General features: G+C 36.6%; 1 protein-coding gene across 2 annotated transcripts in view; it reads right to left on the bottom strand.

Moving 5' to 3' along the window:
- Nucleotides 1-22,089, bottom strand: part of EXOC2 (exocyst complex component 2) — a 97,028-nt gene that overhangs the window by 43,947 nt on the left and 30,992 nt on the right. For both annotated transcript variants that reach the window (XM_007423857.3, XM_007423858.4), the window contains exons 11-13: nucleotides 14,708-14,826; nucleotides 1,118-1,243; nucleotides 521-645 (exon numbers count right to left, since the gene is read on the bottom strand). In XM_007423857.3, coding sequence (XP_007423919.1) covers nucleotides 521-645; nucleotides 1,118-1,243; nucleotides 14,708-14,826 — 370 coding nt within the window. The remainder of the gene's footprint in view (nucleotides 1-520; nucleotides 646-1,117; nucleotides 1,244-14,707; nucleotides 14,827-22,089) is intronic.

Raw genomic sequence — 22,089 nt, 5'->3', positions numbered from 1 at the left:
AATGGTGGCAGCTGCTGCCATGTCTTAACAGCTTAAGAATGATGAACTTTGGAAGTGCTTAATATAGTCATCTCTGGTGCAGAAGGAACAGCAGAAGCAATCTAAAAAGGAACAATAATAATATATTTATATTCTACCTTCCTTCTCCTAGTCTCAATTTGCCTGCAATTCCCAATTCAATTACAGGTGGAGAGATGCTGACTGGGCCATAGTCACCTAGTGAACGTCACTGAAGTTTGAATCTGGGACTCCCCATTCTTACTCTAAACTCCAACTACTGCATCAAGCAGGTTCTCAAGGAGTGCAAAGAATGATTTCCCCCCCAAATCCTCTGACCAGTTGGCTCTTCCTTAGTTCTTCAGAAAATGAATCACCTGGTTTTTTAGCAAAAAATGATAAGAGACTATATCACATTTGATATTCAAGTAAAGGAAATCTGAATAAACTAAATCTTATTTTATTTTCCCCATAAAATGCACATAGTCAAAGTATCATAAAGCCCCAATACAAATGACCTTACCTCACTAAATAAGCTCCCATTCACATAAGAAATCCAAAGTTTCCAGAAGTTGGGAAGCTGGCTTACTACAAGCTTAGTTAACTTTTCAACAAATGCTACTTGCTGAGGAGTTTTAAATCGCCAATCTGGAAAAGGAAGGCAAGATACGAATTCATTACTGGAAAATTATTAGAGAGGAATCATATTTAGTATTTGACATCAAAAGAGTGATAATTCATAAATGTGCTAAACAAATAAATATGCTAAATAGTACTAAATAAGACATGGCACCACACTATTTTACTTAGCAAATTAAACTTTAAGTATCACAGAAGTGCTCATATCAAGAGTTTAGCTGAGTGACATGTGTGATTCAACATAAATGAATCCAATCAGCTTCTCTTGAAAGATCTGATGTCAGTATACAGTATTTAAATATAGCTATCCATCTTAAGCCAAGTTAAGGCTACATAATGAAATAATGAGAAGTGGGGTCTAACCTGGGACCTCCTAATTCGTATTTTCAATGTTTTACCCAATGCATTACACCAGCAAGGCAAAGAAGCTTCCATGATTTCTGGAATGGAAAGGAAAGGGAATCCAACACACAAAACTTACTTTCATCATGACTGGACTGATTGCTACTGCCTCTTTTCAATGAGGCACTCCGACTGAGATGGCCAAGTGAAGACGGGCGAACTTCACCGTCCAGATCAAGCAGTGGACTATGTATTAATGGACTGACTGAAATGGGAGAGAATATTAGTTATTGGCATTAGTTATCTATTGATTCTACACAGTATTAACCTTTACAGTTTTGTCCATATCTACTAAATGAAAAAAAATAACAACCCACAGATGAATATATAGTTCTTGCAGCTGATTGCAATAAACAGGATTGGTTTTGTTTATTCATACATACTGTACATACAATTCCTAACATAACCCAAATCAGAAACTCTAATGTATCTTAATATGCTGGTATTTGAATGTATTTCTTATAGCCAGCAGGAACTGGGGAAATAAAGAAAAAAAAAGTCTGTTACGAAAATGTACAAGGAATAAGCTATTAAGTATCTATGCCTCTGAAACTCTTGAAATTACTTCAATTTTTCAATTTCTAATTGTCAGAAGGGCTGCACATAATGTGAGAGCCTTATCCTTCACACATTTTAGAATTAAGGTGATCTACTAAGTGAAAAAAAGCCCACAAATGAAGATAAAAGTAGTACTTGCAACTGACTGCAACAAACAGGATTGATTTTATTTATTCATACATACGTATACCAAATAATGAACTCCAATACTAATAAGCTGGTATTTGAATGCATTTCTTATAGCCAGCAGGAATTGGGGAAGGAAAAAAAACAAAACCAAAATGTACAAGATATAATTTTATATTATTTCCATATAACACATATACTTAATTATGTATGAGAGTTCCATAGTTTATCAGTGTAATTTCACATGGTGATATAAAGTAAATGAAACAAACGTTGAAACCTTTAATCTTTTCTGTTTTCTATGTTAGAAGGGCAAGTACTAGAGAAGGATAGTTGCCTTCATAGTCTTGCTTGCACATTTCTAATACGCATTTGCCTGATTTGCTGGAAACAGGAAGTTGAATTAGGTGATCCAATCTAATACAAATGCTCTTGCACATGGTACTCTAAAAAGCCTACATAATGTAAACAGGTGAAATGGATATCAAAGAATTCATTGAAATATCAATCAACGTAGCTTTAACCAGGTACAACTGGATGAGCAACTTTTCTGTTTGGAAGCCACGATAAGAGCTTCTGAGTTTCCTAAGGACCACAGGAGAGCATGGTTGGTAATACTATTACATCATTACAGAAGGTAGGATCAAAACAATTTTACTCTTTTTTTGGTTTTACTTTTTTAGGGTTTGAGGGAATGTTGTGGACATGCAAGTAGAGGATATTTTGCCCTTTACACCCTCAAAATTAGAAAAATCAATCCAATTTTGGAGGACTGGGTTTTTTAGGGAGTGCTGTAATAAATTGCTGAGGCCCAAACAGTAGACAGACAGCTGGAAGTCTCAAATCTTCTCTTCCAAAAGCCTGCTTGGTCTTCACATCCTGCTTCTACCTACTGCTTTGAGGCAGCATTTGGTAGTTTCTGAGGCTACCACCTATCTTCCAGGGAGCACCTTACTTAGCGTCTATACCCTACTCTAAAGTGTGTGAGAAATAAGGCATTCACACTCTATACAGCTCTTCTGACAATTAGAAAGCCAAATTGAAAAATTTAAGTAATTTCAACAGTGCCAGAGAAATAGTCACTGGAGTGCTTCCCTCTCCCACTTTGGTAGATAAACCAGTATCATATGAGACAAAAAAATCAAACTTTATTAAAAGAAAATATGAAAGATAAAAAAATGTTTTTTAACTTTAAATATCAAAATACAAGCATTCAATGTGGAGAATCAGAGAGATGACCTTGAGGGAAATAAGCAAACTGTTATATAAGCAGAGAGGGTTGAAACATTCCTTAAGTCCTGGGAAGCAAGATAGTGTTCAGAAGACTCAGGCAGGCTCCTGAGATTCTGTTATTATAGCTTATGTCAATAAATATAGTTCAATTCTTCAGTCTGTTTCCCAATCTGGTCTACCCTGAAGGACTGACATCAATCTTTCAAGCCTCACTGTGATTTACCTCCCCTCCTTCTTATATCCCAATGAATCGTGGAGGGAAGTGCCTGACTTAAAACACTAATTCTGTACATAGATCTACTCAAGGTCAAAGTCAAAACGCTAGCTAGGAAATTAGTTAAAAACAAAAAACACACACACATAAAAATCCACAAGGTGGCACCAGTGTGCTATAAATGACATTCTCTGCCAAATCTCTGAAATGATACTGGAGAGGTTATTATTAATAAATTATTATTACAGACAAGATGTTTCTAAAAAAAAATTCTATCTTCATAAATACAGATTTTATTGAGGATGGACATTAAACACCCAGTCCCATAACTTGTACTAATAAAGGACATTAGATTGAACTCAACACACTAAAGAAACATCAAAAACTGAACACAAATTCCTGACTACATGTATTTACCTATTTTCACAGAAACAGAAGCTTCCTGAAGCCAATGTTCCTTTGCTTCAATTACCTGCACTTTCCAGTTTCTTGGATATTCCAATATGTTAATCAGAGGCTCCTGGGATGATAGAAGATCATGTCCTTTACCAAAACTCTCCCCATGGACATCTGCTGAGCTCTATCCGTTGTACAAATACCAACTCTTTTCAAACTTTAGCAGAGGAGGGGCTAGAGTAATCTGACTCTGTTACATGACCAAGAACCATCTCTCTCTCATAGCAATGTGTACTGTGCATCTCAGTCTGCAGTCTGGTGTGCAGGTTATATTAACATAAGGTGTAATAGGTGCCCAAGCCTCTCCAAAGCTTAAGGCACCCATTTTGTCTTTTAAACACAATTCCCCCAAAATGTGTCCAACAATTTCAGCCCCACCAACTCTGGGAGGGAATTGTGTATGTCCCTAGAATAATATCATGACGATTAGGTACTCAAAGTAGAATCAGATCCTATGCTAAATTCGGCACAAAACAAAAAATGAAGATAGTGCAGGTTGTAAAAAAAGGTTTTTCAAAACCAGTAACATAGTCACTCAAAGTCATCCAGACCCACATCTTATTCAATGAAGATATGAAAGTGAAGCAGCTGAAATTTAATTCATGTTGGTCAATATTAAACCAGGCTCTGGGACTGGAGCTTAGCTGATTCTCAATAAGTCTGTACTCATTTGAAAGAACAGCTCTGCAACCTAAGAGTGCTCTTTAAGAATCAAAAGCATCTGTTTGAATATGTAAACTTTGGCTATACAGGTAGTTCTTGAGTTACGACCATTCGTTCAGCAACCTTTTGAAGTTACAACAGTGCTGAAAAAATGGATTTACGACAGGTCCCCGAAGTTACAGCCGTTGCAGTGCCCCCACACTCCCGCTGGGGAACCCATTTGCACTTAGGACTGGTTGCTGAGCACCCCACGATCATTTGCAACCTTCCCTGCCAGCTTCCCACAAGCAAAGTCAATGGGGAAGCCAGTAAGGGAGGTCACAAATCGCTCAGGTAAATCTCCCACACCGACCTTGGCCTTTCTTTGCTTGCACACACACATTGCACCCTCTTTCCTCCTCTGCTTGCTTGCATGCACTGTTTCCCCTTTGTGCTGCACTGCCGCTCTGGGGCTTTGCAGAGGAAGGTTTTGCAGGAGGAAGGAGAAAGCCTCACAAACAGCCAGCAGCTTCCAACGTGAGTTGCAGAGCGTGTGCTGGAAGCACCCCTTGAGAGTCCTTCAGCACCCGGCATGCCCCTGGAGTGCTCCTTCAGCACCCGGAAGTGCCCCTGGAGAGTCCTTCAGTCCCTGGAAGTACCCCTGGAGAGTCCTTCAGCACCCGGAAGCAGCCCTGGAGTGCTCCTTCAGCACTGGAGAGTCCTCGAAGGAGGGAAGGAGGGCATGGTGTATACATGCAAGCGAAGGGGGAAGGAGGGTGCTGGTGTGTGTGAGCGAGTGAAGGAGGGAGCAGTGTGCATGGCTGAGCGAAGGGAGAAGGAGGGCCAAGAAATCCCTGAGTTGCAGCCTGACAAGCAGCCCCAGAGCCACACAGTTCTGGGGCTGCTTGCCGCCCCGCAAGGCAGGATCCAGGGTGGCCAAAAGGGCAGAGATGGGGGGGAGATAGGAGGGTGGGGGGAATTGGAGGCAGTCCCTTACCTTACTGAGGCTTAAGGCTGGGAGGGACCAAGCCCGGAATGGTTTGGATTGGGATGGGTCCTGGGCTAATGACCGGTGGAATTCACTGAACGGCAGCAATGGGGAGTTCCAGGATTGCCATCACTAAGCAATGTGGACACATAACATCTCACTTTATGACCGCATTGCTTAGCGATGGAAATTCTGGTCCCAATTGTGGTTGTAAGTTGAGGAATACCTGTAAGTACAGAAGTATCAATGGTACAGCAGGGATTAATATTTGTAAGAAAGTGAGAATGAAGAATAGGAAATTTAAAATCTACTTACAAAGCTCATCACATTAAAGCATCTCCTGCTTTAATACACCGAAACCTAGCTAATTTTGCTGTTGGGATTGTAACACAGTTTGGAAATTCCAATCCCTTACCGCAGGGGTCCCCAACTCCTGGGCTGCGGACTGGCATCAGTCCGTGGCCTGTTAGGAACCAGGCCGCACAGCAGGAGGTGAGCAGCGGGCGAGTGAGTGAAGCTTCATCTGTATTTACAGCCGCTCCCCATCGCTCGCATTACTGCCTGAGCTCTGCATCCTGCCAGATCAGCGGCGGCATTAGATTCTCATAGGAGCGTGAGCCCTACTGTGAACTGCACATATGAGGGATCTAGGTTGCACACTCATGAGAATCTAATGCCTGATGATCTGAGGTGGTGATGCTAGCGCTGGGGAGTGGCTGCAAATACAGATTATAATTAGCAGAGAGGTTTGACTGCACAGAGACCATAATAAATCAACTGCTTGCAGACTCATATCAAAATCCTATCATGTAATGCACTTGAATCATCCCGAAACCATCCCCCCCCCGGTCTGTCTTCCACGAAACCAGTCCCTGGTGCCAAAAAGGTTGGGGACCGCTGCTTTACAGCAGTATCTTCAGGTTTCATCCATTCCCTTATCTCCTCCAATTCACAACTGATCCTCCCTAATTTATATTGTAGTATTGTATTCTCTCTAGCTCCATCTTCTTGCTCTCTTCATCAGACAGTTCAGGTTCAGAATGTTACTGCTGGAATAATCTCTCTCCAGACCTACCTTATGTGTCTCACTTTCTTTTTTTTATAATATTTTTACTGAAGTTTTACATATACTGTATAACACTAAAAAAGATGAACAAAAAAAGAAAAAAAGAAAAATTGAGAGACAAAGAAAAAGGAAAGAGAAAGACATATAAAAGGTGCCTTCCCCCTCCCACCAAACAAGCATATGCATTTATAGTAACTTAACACCACCTCTAATATTACAGAAAAAAACCCTCTTCTTCCCATTTCTCATCCCTAAACAATAGTCAAATTATAAAAAAAAAAATCATCAATCAATCTTAGTCAGCAAAAGCATTAAGAATACCAGTATGTATCCCATTTTCTTAATGGCATATCAATATTGTTTTCTTTAACAGGTTGGTTTTTGTGGAATCCTTGGTGTTCTCTGAACTTGGCTGTTTTCTTGCAGACATTTCATTACATCTTCAGTCTGCAACCCTGAAGTTCAACCCTGGGCTACTTATATTCTCTTCTGTTGGTAGGTTGGATTTTTCCCCTTCCACCAAAAGGTAATTGAGTATAGTGCTAATGAAGATTTGAAAACTTCAATATGAGATGTTTCACGTTATTTTGTAAAATTGTTTTAGGAAGAGAACTAAATGTTAGAAGAACTATTTCTAAAACTTTTATAGGTCCATTTGAAGAGAACATGAATAATTTGAGTTCCATAAAGCCTTAAATATCAGCAAATGTGGGCTCTTTGGATTATTCAAATATTTTAAATTGTTTTAGATTGGCATACAGTTACACATGTGCTCATGTACGCTTGATACTGAAGAATGTCAGTATTATTTATATTTTCATTTCCTTTGTTAATAATTTGTAGGAAAGTTTATTTTGAAATGTATTAGAAATAATTAAAAAAAACTTTTGCCCCAACACAGATGTTCTGTCCTTTTGTTCAGCAACAAGACATTGAAGTTATACATGTATATGCAGAAACATCTGGAATTGGAAGTGATGGAATAGCATGAACATTTCTTCCTATGTCTAGGGCTGTCTTTTTATCTTTTGTATGTGTTAGAGAGAGTGAAATACCACTCTTCATCACCTACCCATACTACTCTGCACCACTTCATGTAATTTTCTTCCAACCCTACTTCAGTATCATAGCTGAACCAAGAAAACCAGTATTTACAGCAAGATAAGGTAGAAGATGGTTCAGGACTTCATTCTCCTTACTACGTGCTCTATTTCACAAAGTAAAAAAGACTAATCCCTGCTTTTTTTTTTTTTTATCTGCGCTCAGTCGTTACCGACTCTGCAGTGACTGCTTGGACGAGTCCTTTGCAGTTTTCAAAGCAAGGTGTTTCGGAAGTGGCTTGCCAGTGCCTCCTTCCTAGAGCAGAGCCCAGCTGGCGAGCGCAGGAGGCGGGGTTTCCGTTGCTTCGTGCCCTTTTCGGGCGTGCACGGTTTTTCGCGCTTACCAGCAACTGCTCCTGACTCCTTTTTGCAAGGCACCGCCAGCATTTTTCCTCCCACCGGAGTGAGAGTACCCATTTATCTACTCACGTGAGTTTTCGAACTGTTGGGTTTACAGGAACTGGGGAGGAAACAGGAGCTCACCCTGCTAACGTGAAGGCTGGACTCGAACCGCTGAAGCGTCGACCATTTCTGGCCAGCAACTTTCAGCGTCATTAAGCCGCTGCGCCACCGCGTCCCCCACAATCCCTGCTTTATATGTGAATAAAAAAACATGAATGAGATAAACATGTACCACATCACATCTAGGAGACTCCTCAGCTGGATGTACATTCAGTGCCAATAGATAAACTTGCACAGAAAATCTATGACTGGCTCTTTCAGGGATATGAAGCCTTAGATTTGAGGGAAATTTTAGGATACTAATAGATCTGTCAATCATTTTTGAATATGCTCTAGTCATTCAGAGCGGGGAAAAAGTGAACAGATTTCACTTTTCACTGGAATTCACTTGAATCCTATTCATGTACTGAGTGAATTTGCAATATTTACATTGTAACTATTTAATCAAAGTGTCTCTTTAATTTATTCAAATGTTACTGATATGCATTTCATACCACATACAGATTTTAGGACAATTTTTTTTGTTTCTTTCTTTCACAGAATAATTAAATCAACGAATCTAACAAACTACTCCCTCAGAAGAATATGTTACTTACCCCAGACAATAAGGCTAATAGCAACACTAAACAAAGGAAAAGTCAAGAGAAAACACAGTCCCAACTATGTAGTAAAGGAAAAAAAAATGGGAATAATCTGGAAAATAATTTGGGAAATACATCTATTCCTGCAGATGTATTTATTGAGCGTTTGGCCAGTCAACCAATATTTGCAGAATGATTTTTAAACTAATTAAATTAGTGTTAACCTAACCTCTCTTAAACAGGAAAACCAAACCAAACAAACAAAAAAGGAAAGCATACTAATTATAGTTTTTCCCTTCAACCCAGAATTCACATGGGTATTCTAGAAACCTCACTGAAATTCTAAATGCTTTGAATCACTCGCTTTACATATATATGGTTTGGCTCAGTATGCTAAAGCTAAGCCAAATAATCTGTAAATTTCCTGAAATTGTTGGAAGAAACTAGCAAGACAAAACAAAATTATTCACTTGGCAAGGGGTTTTCCAATTGAAATGCACTAGCTCATACATTAAAATTACACACACACACCCTTTGCATATTCACATTAAAAATAAAGATAGTACACAATTTAGTAGAAGTCTAAAAAAAAGTTTAAAAATTTTTTTTGCATTAAAGTTCCAAGAAGTAGTTTATATATGAGAGAACAAGACTACGCACTTTTGATTTTAAAACTGATGTCTCGTTTAATGCACCTTATAAACCTTTATTTATATGTTGCATGAACAGCAAATGATTTCTTATAATTAAGAGTTCAGAAATAATTAACATAGAGATACGATTATTTCAGAAAACAGACTAGTTTAAAACTTGACTGTTTCTGCAGAATCATTTGAAATAATTTGTCTGATACTATACCTACAGGATGAGAGTATGAATCCAGTAAATGGCCATGCTGGCAGTAAAAACCAAAAACAAAACCCCCAATGGTTTGTTTATTCATCAGTAACAGAAAACAGGGCAAAGAATACTCTCTTGTTCCACTAGAAACCACATCATCAGTTGGCAGTGGTATCAGGAAAAGAAAGTTTAACATGAAACTAATTTCTTAATTGGTTGTCTAGCATTACAAGAAAGTACAACACAGGAGCAGGGAAGTACAACAGGACATATACCCTCAGGACTAATGAACATCTGGAGTACATTAGCAAACTTGATTTCCCCCCCAAGTTGTCCAGGAGATAGCGCTTCAGGACTATATATGGCAAATCTGGAAAAGAAAGAGTTGCTGCACGAATTGGTCCTCAAACATCTTTCTCTCAAAACAAGTAAAAGAACAGTATTTTTATAAGCACTGAATATAGATGAAATGTGCCTTTTTCCCCCTAAATCCATAAGAGATTATTGGGATGAACCATACAAGACATTCTAGACATAAACAAAAGGAAAACCTTGGCAATTATAATATATGCAAAAAAGTATGATATTCTCTCTGGGTGGAATATTCCTACCTTGCTATGTTTATATAAAAAATGCATTCATGATACCTAAAGGTAATTGAGTACAGCTGTAAAATTAAGAAGAATGTATGTCTACAAACAATGCACTAATCAAGATGATTTTAAGAAATGTGAATAGAAATCTTGATATAATTTATTTTAACACTTTGTTATATTACTTAGAATGACATTTATTGAGATTGCAATTTTCAACCAATGTAGAGGTAAAATCTATGCAAACTCATAGTTGTGTTGGAAAAAAAAACACAGGGTAACATCTTTGAATGTAATATGCAGACTGACTTCAATAGTTTTTTAAAAAAAATAACTGCAAATAAAAATTTGTGATTAACATTGCCATTGCCTTCAAAATATTCTTTGAATCTATTTACTAAGTATGTGACTATGCATATATTTATTAAAAATAGTTTTACCATGAGGCTCTAATGTTAAAAGAAGGATTGCACAATCATTTTCCGCAGAACTTTTTAGCTTGCATTAATTTTTCATTAAAGTTACTCAGTCTTATCATGTATTTAAACGAGATAGTTTAAAATGGTTGAGGAGAGCTGATGAATAAGGTTTAATATCAAGAGATACTATTTGCCCTTCATTGAACATAGTTATTGCATTTTGTTTCCATTACCTGATAGTTTGGTTTGAATATGCAGTACATTTAAATGAGGGAAAATCCATCAGATAAAAAGAAAATGCCATTGCAATGTTTGTACTGCTATGTAATGGAGCTCTATGATTTGTATGGAAAATTTATTTTAAAAATGCATTACAACATAATAAAGTTATAGGAGAAGTTACAGCATTTGCTTTTTGTGCACCATATCATGAGCATTCACAAAGGGTACAATACAATACAAAGAAAAAAGCCTGATCTGTAGCTGCTGGATTCTCTAAAGGGTGGCAGACTTCCTTACTGCCCTTAAACACCTCTGAATGTTTTCTCCTGTGCACAGCAGGCTCTTGTCCCATGCTGCAGCCTGACCACCCACTGTTGCTTGTTGACCAAACAGGCAGGGCCTAAAGCCTATACCAACAAAAGTAGGATAGGATTCCTTTCAAACTGAAGACTCAATTTTCAGAAGCGAGAAATTCAGGAAGTTAAAATTAATCTGAAGGAATAATACATTTTAAAATGCTGGTTCATTCCCTATGTTTCTGCAACATTTAAAACCTAAAGTAGAACATTTATAGAATATTTATTCAAGATGTATACTAAAAGGGCTACTTAGGTTTATTAAGCTGCTTGCTGCTATTACTACTGTAGTTTCGTTTAAAAAAAATTAAACATATATTTAAAATACAAATGAAATTTTATACTGAACAAACTGTATTGATCCAGATTCAGTTAAATCACCGGAAACCCTCCCACCCCAAAATTAAGTCAACCTTAACTTAAATCCCTCTGATTCAAGCAGTCTATGCTAAATACGACTAAATTTGGATCAACCCAAATCTGTAGTGATAAAGGAGGTTTTTATTTTTAAAGTTTATGAGATTTTTCATGAAATGTAGAAATAAAGCCTATTCTTAATATTTATCTTGTTTCTGAGCTGCTTCTCTTAATGCTTTAAGTGAATGGTACAATGCCAAACCAAACCTCTTATTTATTCATTTAGATCTCATTGGGAGCCTTTAAACTGCCAGGGGGAAAATGCCATTTTAGATGACGTAAAGGAAGCCAATTCTTTGGCTTTGCTTTTCAAAGATAGTGGAAGAGGTGGGGTCCACAACACCCTTCCCCAACCTGACACCCTCCAAATATTTTGGGACCAAATGATACAAGGTTGGTCAAAGTTGGATTAGAGAATAGGATCTAGCTGCTCAGTGCATTAATTTCCTGCTGGAGTTTCCAACCTGCAACAGATGAGCAAATATTCTGAACCCAACTGCAATTACTGCCAAGTGCATTTATGTAAGTAAAATGTAGTGAGTGTATAATTTTATGTTTGTATGATGCCAGTGGATGAGCAAACTTCACCAATTTTGAAATGGAACCATTTATCACATTTAACATATGAAGCTACACAGCATGTTTCTGAATGCTAGTCTTAATATTGCTTGACATTCATAGTAGTTGGAACTGGATTCATTTAAAGCTTTTTCTCCACAGGTTTCAAGGCAAAATTCCCAGTTAAGATGTACAGGAGTTTGCCTATCTTTCCCTTTATTATGCATTTAAGATCCATAGTGCACAAATTTACATAAATGCAGTCATGGCCAGGTTCATATTGTTTTAAATAGGGACCAAAAGAAAGAAATTATCATCTCAAGAGTCATTAAAATTATGCTAAATTCATGAAGATTTACCAGCTTTGTCAAGGATTTCAATGATTAACGTTTTACTTTTCAATACCATGCCAAGGCTTTTCTTGTCATTAGGTATTAAAAGAATATTCTTATTAGGAATGGGGGACATGGGTTAGACATGAAATAGCTCACAGCTGCAAGAGGCCTTCCTCCAGATGTACACTATACAAAGACAACATAGAAGAACTAGCTCTAGGATAACAAATTTTAAAAGCTTCTTTGATACAGGCCATATTGGTTTACCTGATCAAACAAAAATATATCATACATTGCATGTGAATATAAATGTTGCATAAGACAAGAAAAGGTAAGGCATACAGCATTCTGGCTACTTAGCCCTTAGGCATAGCTACTGGTAATTTAACGTAAAGCTTTTTTTTTTTTTTTACTAGAAGAATTGAAAACCTGTCTTCCTCTTAAAAAAGAAGTATGAAATACTTCTTAGAAATATTGTATAGGAACTATGATTTTCTTAATCATATCTAGGATTAATTCAAGTTTTCTTAACAAATATCCTCATCAACTGTGTATCTAAATTATACAGCCCTCCTACCTGCATGTTTGTAGAAATATACAAATCAGGAAATGCTAGTTTGAAGATCTTTTTGCTTCTTCTAAGGCCAGGAGAAAGTGAAAAGAGCAGAAATTACAGACCAAGCAGCCACATCATACTAAAATTCTTCCCAAACTGGAAAACATAGTTTTATCACATTTATCAGCATGGGGAATTCTGACCTATAGTACTCCTGTGGTGATCGTAATCCAGTTTGTTTCTTGACTTAGCATAATATATGTGCAAATTTATTCCAGGAAAGAAACTATGTACAAACCCTAGTGGATGGCTTTATAAATCCATTAAGCTGGAATCAAATCACATGATGGCTTAATGGAGTGTAAAGCCATCCTGATTACTGTAATTGTTAATGAGGTTTTTTTCACCCACAAACAATATACCTGTACACTCAATTCTCACCCTTTTATATATTAGACTGATATTGTAATCACAGGTTGTCAATTTATTTAATACCTCACCATTACACTCTGGCAAATACTTAGGGAGGCTAACAAAATATAAGAACAAAAAACAAACATAATAAGCATAATAAACATAAACAATTAAAATGATCTATTTAAACTAACAATAAATTGAGCCATAACATCATTGATCAATCAAAAGTCTGGCAAATAAATGCATCTTGACAGATTTGCTGAACATTGAAGCAGGAGGGTCCAAACACAACTCCAGATGGAGTGTGTTCCTTAGTTTGGACTCTCTCCTGCATGCCAGGAAAAAAAAAAAGACCCAGATAATACACGCTGACTTACCAAGATATGAAATCAAAGTCAGATTCTGCTTTCATTATTACACAATTGTTCACAGTATCATTTTAGACACTTTGGTAAACCTACTTCAATGAAGATACATTCTTCATTAAGCAACTCTATTATCAAAATGACACACTTCACATACACTGGAAGAATAGGTCAGACTCATTTTCTTCCAACAGTATTTAAAAACTGAAGCCTGAGGATGAACACAAAAGAAGCAACTGCTGCACACAATCTCTTTACCATTGCTTGTCTTTTTCAGCAGAAGACAGACAAACAGCAGTGGAAAAATTCTCAGCCTGCTTCTCATACAGAGAGATCTGATTCCCTTCTTCTAGTAGTAAATCTAGCTTTCAATGAGCTTAATTCTATAAATAACTAGACAACCCTGTGACCCGTTGGGTCATCCTTTGAGGGAAAAGTAGTACAGTCTGCAGATGTGACCAGAATGAACATTAAATTTTAGGCTGACCATTTTTTTTTTTACCCCAATGCTGGACAGTCCTGTGATCATCTAAGAAGAGTATATATCATAAACATAAAAATAATTGTAGTGGCAAACGAACTTCAATAAGTCAATATTTACTTACCTAAACAGATAAACAGAATGACCAGTGATGGGCAAAAAAGCAGTGGGAGTGGGAGCGACTTCTAACTTCTTGCCGGCTTCCCCAATGACCTTGCTTGTGGGAAGCTGACAGAGAGCGTCGGAAATCACGATCATGTGACTGCAGGGATGCTGCAATGGCCACAACTTTGAGAATAAAACTGGTCTGAACATCATGGAAATTTCAATTCCACAGGAGTAACTGGTCATGGATTTTTAACGCATTCTTTAAGCTAGCGGAGCTTAGGTACTTTGATTCAAAAATTGGTGTGGTATAATGCACCATTTGGGCTAACTTGAGGATACAGACAAACGGATAAATGCAATGAGAATTTTAGTAGTATATAGACAGATTAAGGTTGCAATGTTAAATTGGAGTCTAAGATGTACCAGGTTGCAAGGAGACACAGAATAAAATTGTAAAGTTCAGTTTAAATGAAAACCTTGATTAAAATGTTACATGTTTTTTTAAAAAATTACATTAAATAAAGAGAAATGTTGCATCATAAGTTCAGATAATTCCCTAAACAGAAATACAATTACCTTTTTGTTCTTTAATGTAGCTCTCTTTACAGTTATGCATAAGCTGCAGAATCCATTTATGCTGTGCACCAATGCATTGCCAAGCTGGATCTCCTTCTGCATGGAGGTCAGAAAGGTATCTGTAAAATTGTAATTTTGAAGAAAGGAGGTTTGGAATGCAACATAGCAGGCTTTTCCTCTATGTGCTTCATTACTCTTCCACTAAATTCAATTGAACCTACTTCTTGGAAATTCAGTATAAAATTGCTTTTAGAAACACTACTCCAATAAAAAGAGGACTCTAAAGACTAAGTATGGCATAAGATTTTATTTATTACCAGTATTTTATATTAATCTCCATTAAATAGAAGCCCCTAGTTAACTTAACTAAGCAGGGATGAAAAAGCTGATCGGGATCAGATTTTTCCAGTATGTGGGAGAGCACCAGAAAATCCCAAGGCTATACTGTAGATTAGACTGGGAAGTTGAAAGAAATGTCTTGAAGAAGATAATGGCAAACCACTGTCAAGTAAACTGCATGGATGTGCCCATGAAGTCATTTCAAGTCAAGCCTGTTTAAGAGATACTTGAATTTACATTATACGAACACAGTTGTGTTTTTCTATTATAGCCAAAAATCAGAAGGAATCTGGTAGCACCTTTTCCCACAAAATGTGTTAGTTGGAAACTGTTTCTTGGTGCAAAGGATCCCAAAGCAGATTCACAAAATATTATTCACAAGTGGAGTATCTGTGTGTGTAAAAAATATGGTCAGAGACAACAGAAGTAGGGAACGTGGAGCAAGAGAATGATAGAAAGTATAGACATTACATTATTAATAGCAATCATTCCCAAAACAGTGCTTGACATTAATAAGTTAATTAACTTTCAGGATGATAAATATGATAAATATTTGTAATCATATTAAAGTTGTGCTATCAATGTTAGAATATTTGTGCAACATAAAGAATTACTTTGTGTGAACATTGTAGTCATTGTTTCCAGTTTCTGTCCTGAATTGTCCTAAATTTCAGTGTTGTATCTAAATAACATGCATCTATCAACATGTAGTTCAGGTCAACCCTTAATGAGTTCAGCTTGTAGCCCATAAAACTTCAAGCCTTAATACATTTGCTGACCTTTTAAAGGGCTATAAGGTCCTTTACTTCTTTTGCTGCAACAGATTAACGTGGTTATTATTTGGAAACTATTAGTATCAGCACTTATTTAAATATGTTTCCAGCACTTTATCTGGGTTTTCATGTTCTAATTATAACATACATAAGCTGATACATAATGACAGTGAAATTCTATGAATATTTTTTCAAAGCTAGGCCCTGTTTTGAGCCCTTGAGTCATTTTGAAAACTGTCCTATTTAGCTTCTATATGTCAAAAATAGGGTACATAGGCAGTTGGAACTGATCAGAATTCATTGGCATATGCTTTCATAATTGCTACCCAAATAATCTGGATTTTAAAAATGAGAACATTTTAATTTTCTTATGTATCTTATGGTGCAAATATAATTGGCTTTGTTCATTTATTTGATTTTGCTATATTGCACTATTTTAAACCCATATATTTCACATTCTGACTTCTTAATATGAACTTGTATAAACCTACTTAATCTGCTTCTATTTCATTATTTTCATACATTGGAGGTAGGGGTGGATAAAAAGCAGAAAGAGATTTTTTTTTTTAATGGACAAGACCTGTGACCTAAGTTTTACTGAGATTTCTCCCTAATATATTAGGAACTTCGTTGTTCTTTCCTCCTTCTGCCCCTGATTAGAGGGACACCAAAAAAAAAAAAAAAAAAATGAAGTTGTTTCTTCATGACATTTGATGAAATTTCTTATGTCTGAATATTTGATCTGACTGCGTTTAGAAACAAGTTTCTGCATTTAGAGCTGCATATGGCTAGGGAAACAGTTGAAATGTGAGTTGCGTGACCTGCATTAGCCAGTGTTTGTCAGGGTCACATTTAAAAAATAGCACCCGAAAGCAGACAGCATCTTTGTAGCTATGAACACAAAGCCCTATCGTTTCATGAAGCTGTTTTTTTTTAAAAGTTAAATTAGATATATCTTTCCTCTGTGACATGGAAACTGTTTCAACACGATTATATTGGCAAGTGTATCAGTACACTGTTTTCCAAGGGTAAAGTAGTTTTTACTTCCTTATCCTACTGCAGTTGTTTATTAAATTTATACCCTGCCTTTTTTCCATGACATGGAAGTTGATGCAGACGGAGTTCTGGAGCATGCTTCCACCCAGGCACTAATCAGACCCAGACCTGCATGGTTGCTGTGTTTATTATGGGTCTCTTAATATTACATGCTGTGTTTACAATGTTCATCAGAGCAGCCAGTGGGACCTAAACTAATGACAACCCCTATTACAAATGCACAGTAATGTTTTAACATGGGAGGGACTCATGTGACTTATATCCTGGTAACATACCAAAACCAAATTAATCATTTTAAGCCTCATTAAGTCCCCTTCATTCTATGTGGTTTGAAGGATTTGGCATTATTTAATATAGTTAAACCAGCCTATGTTCATTCAACATTGGCATGTATTCAAGATTTTGTCCTTTCAATAGAAAGCTAAAAAGGCAATACAAAGTGATGTATCTATCCTTTAAAGAGGGAAATAGAGGCAGTTATAACATATGCCATTAAACAGTACAGAGTAGCTTGGTATTCAGCTGAACCTACTGTCTGCTTTGCCTCAGAACCTCTTCACTTCTGTAATACTTTATAAAGATGGAGAAGCCCCCAAACCATTCTCAAGCTCTCGGATCAGCTCCAGTTCATTGAGCTGTTAGAAGGGCTTGTCAACAGAACATTTACCTATTATCCATTGTCATGAGATGACACTGGAGAGAAAGCTACATGTAGCACCCTCATTCAGATGCTTACCTGAGCAAATTATATTCTTTGATGGAAAAATAAGCATACTTCCTCTTAATTAGCTCATTCTGAACATTAGGAAGGCCAAATAAGTGGTCTGTCACCTCTTTAGTGAAAGAACTGTATGGTTCAGACAACTTTGCACACAGTCATATATGAGGTCATTCCATATATATTAAATGTGGTGATAGAATGCATGAATGCTGCTCCTTAACAACTACAATTGGATCTGATGTAAGTGAGCTCCTCAAATTAGGAGCTACAAGAGATGGCACCATTTGTCTCATTCTGTGTTGTCTCATTCCCAGTGTTCCCAGCCACTGGGAATGAGAAGCCAATACATGAATCCTCAGTATTACTGTGATCCTTACTAAAGAAGCTTTTGCAGTTCCACATGATTGATATTATATATAAATTAGGTAAACGCCATTAGTCCCCCTCCTTTTTTTAAAGTTGGATTTCATTAAATTATTCCAGTTTTTCAAAGTTCCTTCAAATTTTGATGTAACTGAATTATAACCTCTCCCCATGTTAAATCCTACATCTTACAGAAGCAAGTCCTCAGTTTAGACCAGGAACCTATGCTGATTTTGCCTTCTTGATAAGGTAGTATTTTTCTAAGCAACACATAAGATGTGCAAGAGGAACTTTAAACAAGCTTTGGAGCACAATAAACAAAGTTTATTTAAACCTTAAGCAGATGCTATTGGGAAATTACAAACAAGTCATGAAGGCATCTCTTATTGTTGTTTCCTATATTGGAGGTGTACACAGACATCAAAACTAATACCCCCCCCCTTCCCTATCACATAAACTAGTAACCATGACTGAGAGTATGGAAATAAAATCTGCAAATTGTGTCATTGGTTATGTGAATTTCTGTCAATACTTTTCTCTGGATCACTCAAAATTCTAAAGAAAAAGTAAGCAAATTTCTTTCTACCCACTATGTCCAGTGTATGCTCTTATGCTAGGTGCCATTGAGTCAGGCTCATTGCCTATTGACTTCATGGGCAAATGCTTATTGCTCTAGTCTCTAGCAATAACCCATAGCTATTGGGTTTCAAGAATATTCCAGAAATTTCTTTGACCTGGTTAATTCACGTTCTCTATTGTCTTTTCTTTCTTCCTTCAACCTTCACACACATAATCATAATTTTGGAACCAATACTTTCACAAGATTTTAATTTTTTAGATTCTTTTAATTAAAAACAAATAAATAAATGGAAAGCTGAAACAGTGCAAAGATTCAGATGCCCACAAAATTTTTATTCCCAAGTTTGACTATGAAATATTTATTTTATAACATTTTATAATGTTATAAGGCTACATCTGGGCACATATAAATGAAGCCCAGGGGTAGTCTTATAAAATAAATATTGTGGATGGCTACATAATTTTGCTTAACTTGAAAATGTGACCATCTGCCAGAAATTTAAAAAGTAACCTGAAAAAATTCTGGAAATAATCTAAAATAGCCCTTTTGTCTAGGGCATTAAATTGGTTGAAGGGAAGCAACCACACACCAGTTTGACTTCTAATAATTGCACATTTTTTGACTAGCCATGTCCATTATGGCAGCCATTTCTGGAATGTGCAAGTCTCACCTGTCAGCTCTCATCATTTGTCAGAGCTACCATTTTTGCAATGGGAGAAAAAGACTACTCCTTGCTTTGGAGGGAAACTGCTTCAGCCTCTTCACAGTTCCAAATGTGCCTTTTCAAATACAACAACCATAACTGTAGGTAGTGTTTGCACTAGATTGGTACAAGACTGTATACAGAAACAGATACTATTTTCTTCTCTTTCAGATTTCTCCATACTGGGTTAATATTTTCACTGATTTACCATGCTGTCAAATTTTTTCTCCAGACATATCAGTTAATATGCAGATAAAAATACTGTTTTTGTGCTAGTAGGCTAGTAGTCACTTTGGAATTCTGACTTTGAACTCCATCTGTTATAACGTTGTACAGGGGTAAATCTTTTTTGCAGCTGCTTTGTACTTCATCAATCTGAATTACTCTCAGCAAACTCACAACTCATCCCAATTCCAGATAACTTATGAACAAGCTAAGAAAGCACTTGTTCCAATTTGGGGGGAACCAAACTTCTGATCTGACTCAATTATGTGAATTTTATTCCAACTTCCTGTTTCTTGTCTGCAGTCAGTTATCAATCAAATATTTTATGATTACTGAGCTTAGTGAGGCACCTTTTTCAAGAGCTTTTTTAAGAGTCCAAGAATTAAATAGCTATTGGCTTTCTTTTACTTGCTGACACCTAAAAGTTGAGTGAGACAGGACTTACCTTTGCAGACTGCATATCAGTTCAGCACCTCAGTAACACTTCTAAATGCTTGTTATTGTTTTCAATAATCCTTTCCACGATTGATTCAGAACAGACAACAGGTTAAATTGTTTGCAATTTCCTGAATGCTCTACAGCCTTTCTAAAGGTGTTTAACTGTCTACTTTCCACTGTCCTGGTACGGAAATTAATCTTAGCAACAAATTTTTCTTCAAAGATCAAATTCACATTTGACCTGTTTAAGAACTTTCAGGGAAATGTTGTGCGGATCTACTCATTTGTTTATTTTTAGTCTTGTTTTTATTTGGTTTAATCCTTCAGGCACCTTATCTGAAACAGCCGCAACAGAATCTGCCTTATACCAGATCAAACTATTTGGCCATCTACTCAGTTCTTATTCTAACCTGCAGTGGTTCCGTTAATTTTAATTTTCTGGAGATGCCAGAAACCGAGATTCAAACTATACTACTGAGCAAAGTAGTATAGTTTTGAAATCAGGTCAGGCACAGGTATCTGTCCGGTATGTAATTGCAGTTAGGTCAACCATCTCTTTCAAATCCCAGGGAATCGTGCCAAATACAAAATTAATTTGAACTATAAAATTTTGTGATTTAGATTTTTAAAAGGGAAGAATGCTCAATTTGGACAATGTGCACCACAATAATGTTAGTCCATATAGCTTTGAAAAGTGAAGAAACAGCTTTTTTTAGGCAAGGAGTTTGACGGTACAAAAGGTCACTTAGTGTTCTACAGATTTTGTAATTTATATAGGGGATGAATTTCAAATAAACCAGCACTGGTTTCTATTATGTTCCTTATAATACAGGTAGTCCTCACTTAACAACCACAATAGGGACCAGAAAATTGGTCGTTAAGTGGAGTGGTCATTAAGTGAGTGAGCACATGACCAGACCTGATTTTACGACCATTTTTACGATGGCCGTTAAGTGAATCATTGCGGTAGTTCAGCGAATCATGTGGTCATTAAGTGGATCCAGCTTCTCTAATGGACTTTTTTGCTGTAATTCGCTTAACAACTTTTATTAAAAGGTTGCAAACTGTGATCACGTGACTGCGGGGGTGGTGTGTACACAACAGTTTGTGACAGTTGTAACTGCCAGTACAGGTTGTAAAGCTCTTTTTCTGAGGCCGTCATAACTTTGAACCTGGTCTTTAAGCAAGGACTACCTGTATGTATTTTGAGAAGGACAACATGAAAGTGTATATTCTGAGCTGTCCGCTATATAAAAAATGAAGAGATTTCAAGGATGTATGGGATGAGGTATACACAAAAGTGTTTCAGAAGGTCTTATAGTCCAAACCACATACAAAGCCCCACTTCTGCTGCAGAGTTTAAAATATTATCTCCTCTTCCAAACTCATTATTGGCTCTTGGATGTTTCCTTGGAATTTGGATTGCCCAACATAAAGAAGTATACAATTTAATGACAATGAGATATAGATTAATGCAGAAATACATACTTCATGAGCCTTTTCAACAACAGGATAAAGACCAGTACGTCTCTTTCAACTCCCCATACCAATAGATACACTGAATAACTAATTGAAGTACAGAATACTATTCAAATGCCCTATACTTCCATAGAATGAACAGTGACACCAATCTGATTCATATTAAATAAATGCATTATATCAGTGAAACAAGTTCTCAAATCTTCAGTATATTTTCATTCAGAATTTAACACATTTTCAGAAACAATTTTCCCCAAATTCATTTAAATTATTAAAAATGGAAAATGATATTTCTGTTTTATACAAGACAGTAAACCATACCCTACATGCATAGAAAATAAAATCCTATGCTATAATGAAGTACCCACAGCCTCTAGAAGCTGCTCAGAGTCTTCAGAAATGAATAAAATAAAAGCTGCTTATAGTATTGGGTGACCCTTGAAAGCAAGGTATGAAGTGGTGCTATAGTATGAGAATGACAAGAAAAAAAAGCTAAAATTGCCCAACTCATCCTCTTCTTTGAAATGGAGAGCTTGTGCTGGCTTTTGGTTCTTTTGTGGTACTAATAAAAGGAGCCTTTCTGTTTGCAGAAAAGTACCCTGGATACAAAATATACAGACTATCTAATTTCTTCTTTAGTAAGGATGTTTTCTCATATAATAAAATTATTATCAAGGAAATGTTTCTGCCTATACAAAGAACATA

The sequence above is a fragment of the Python bivittatus genome, unplaced genomic scaffold (assembly GCF_059951505.1).
Source record: "Python bivittatus isolate LINGU-HERP-01145 unplaced genomic scaffold, Pbiv_v1 ctg000840_np1212, whole genome shotgun sequence".
Taxonomy (NCBI): domain Eukaryota; kingdom Metazoa; phylum Chordata; class Lepidosauria; order Squamata; family Pythonidae; genus Python; species Python bivittatus.
This window is presented reverse-complemented; position numbering and strand designations above follow the sequence as displayed.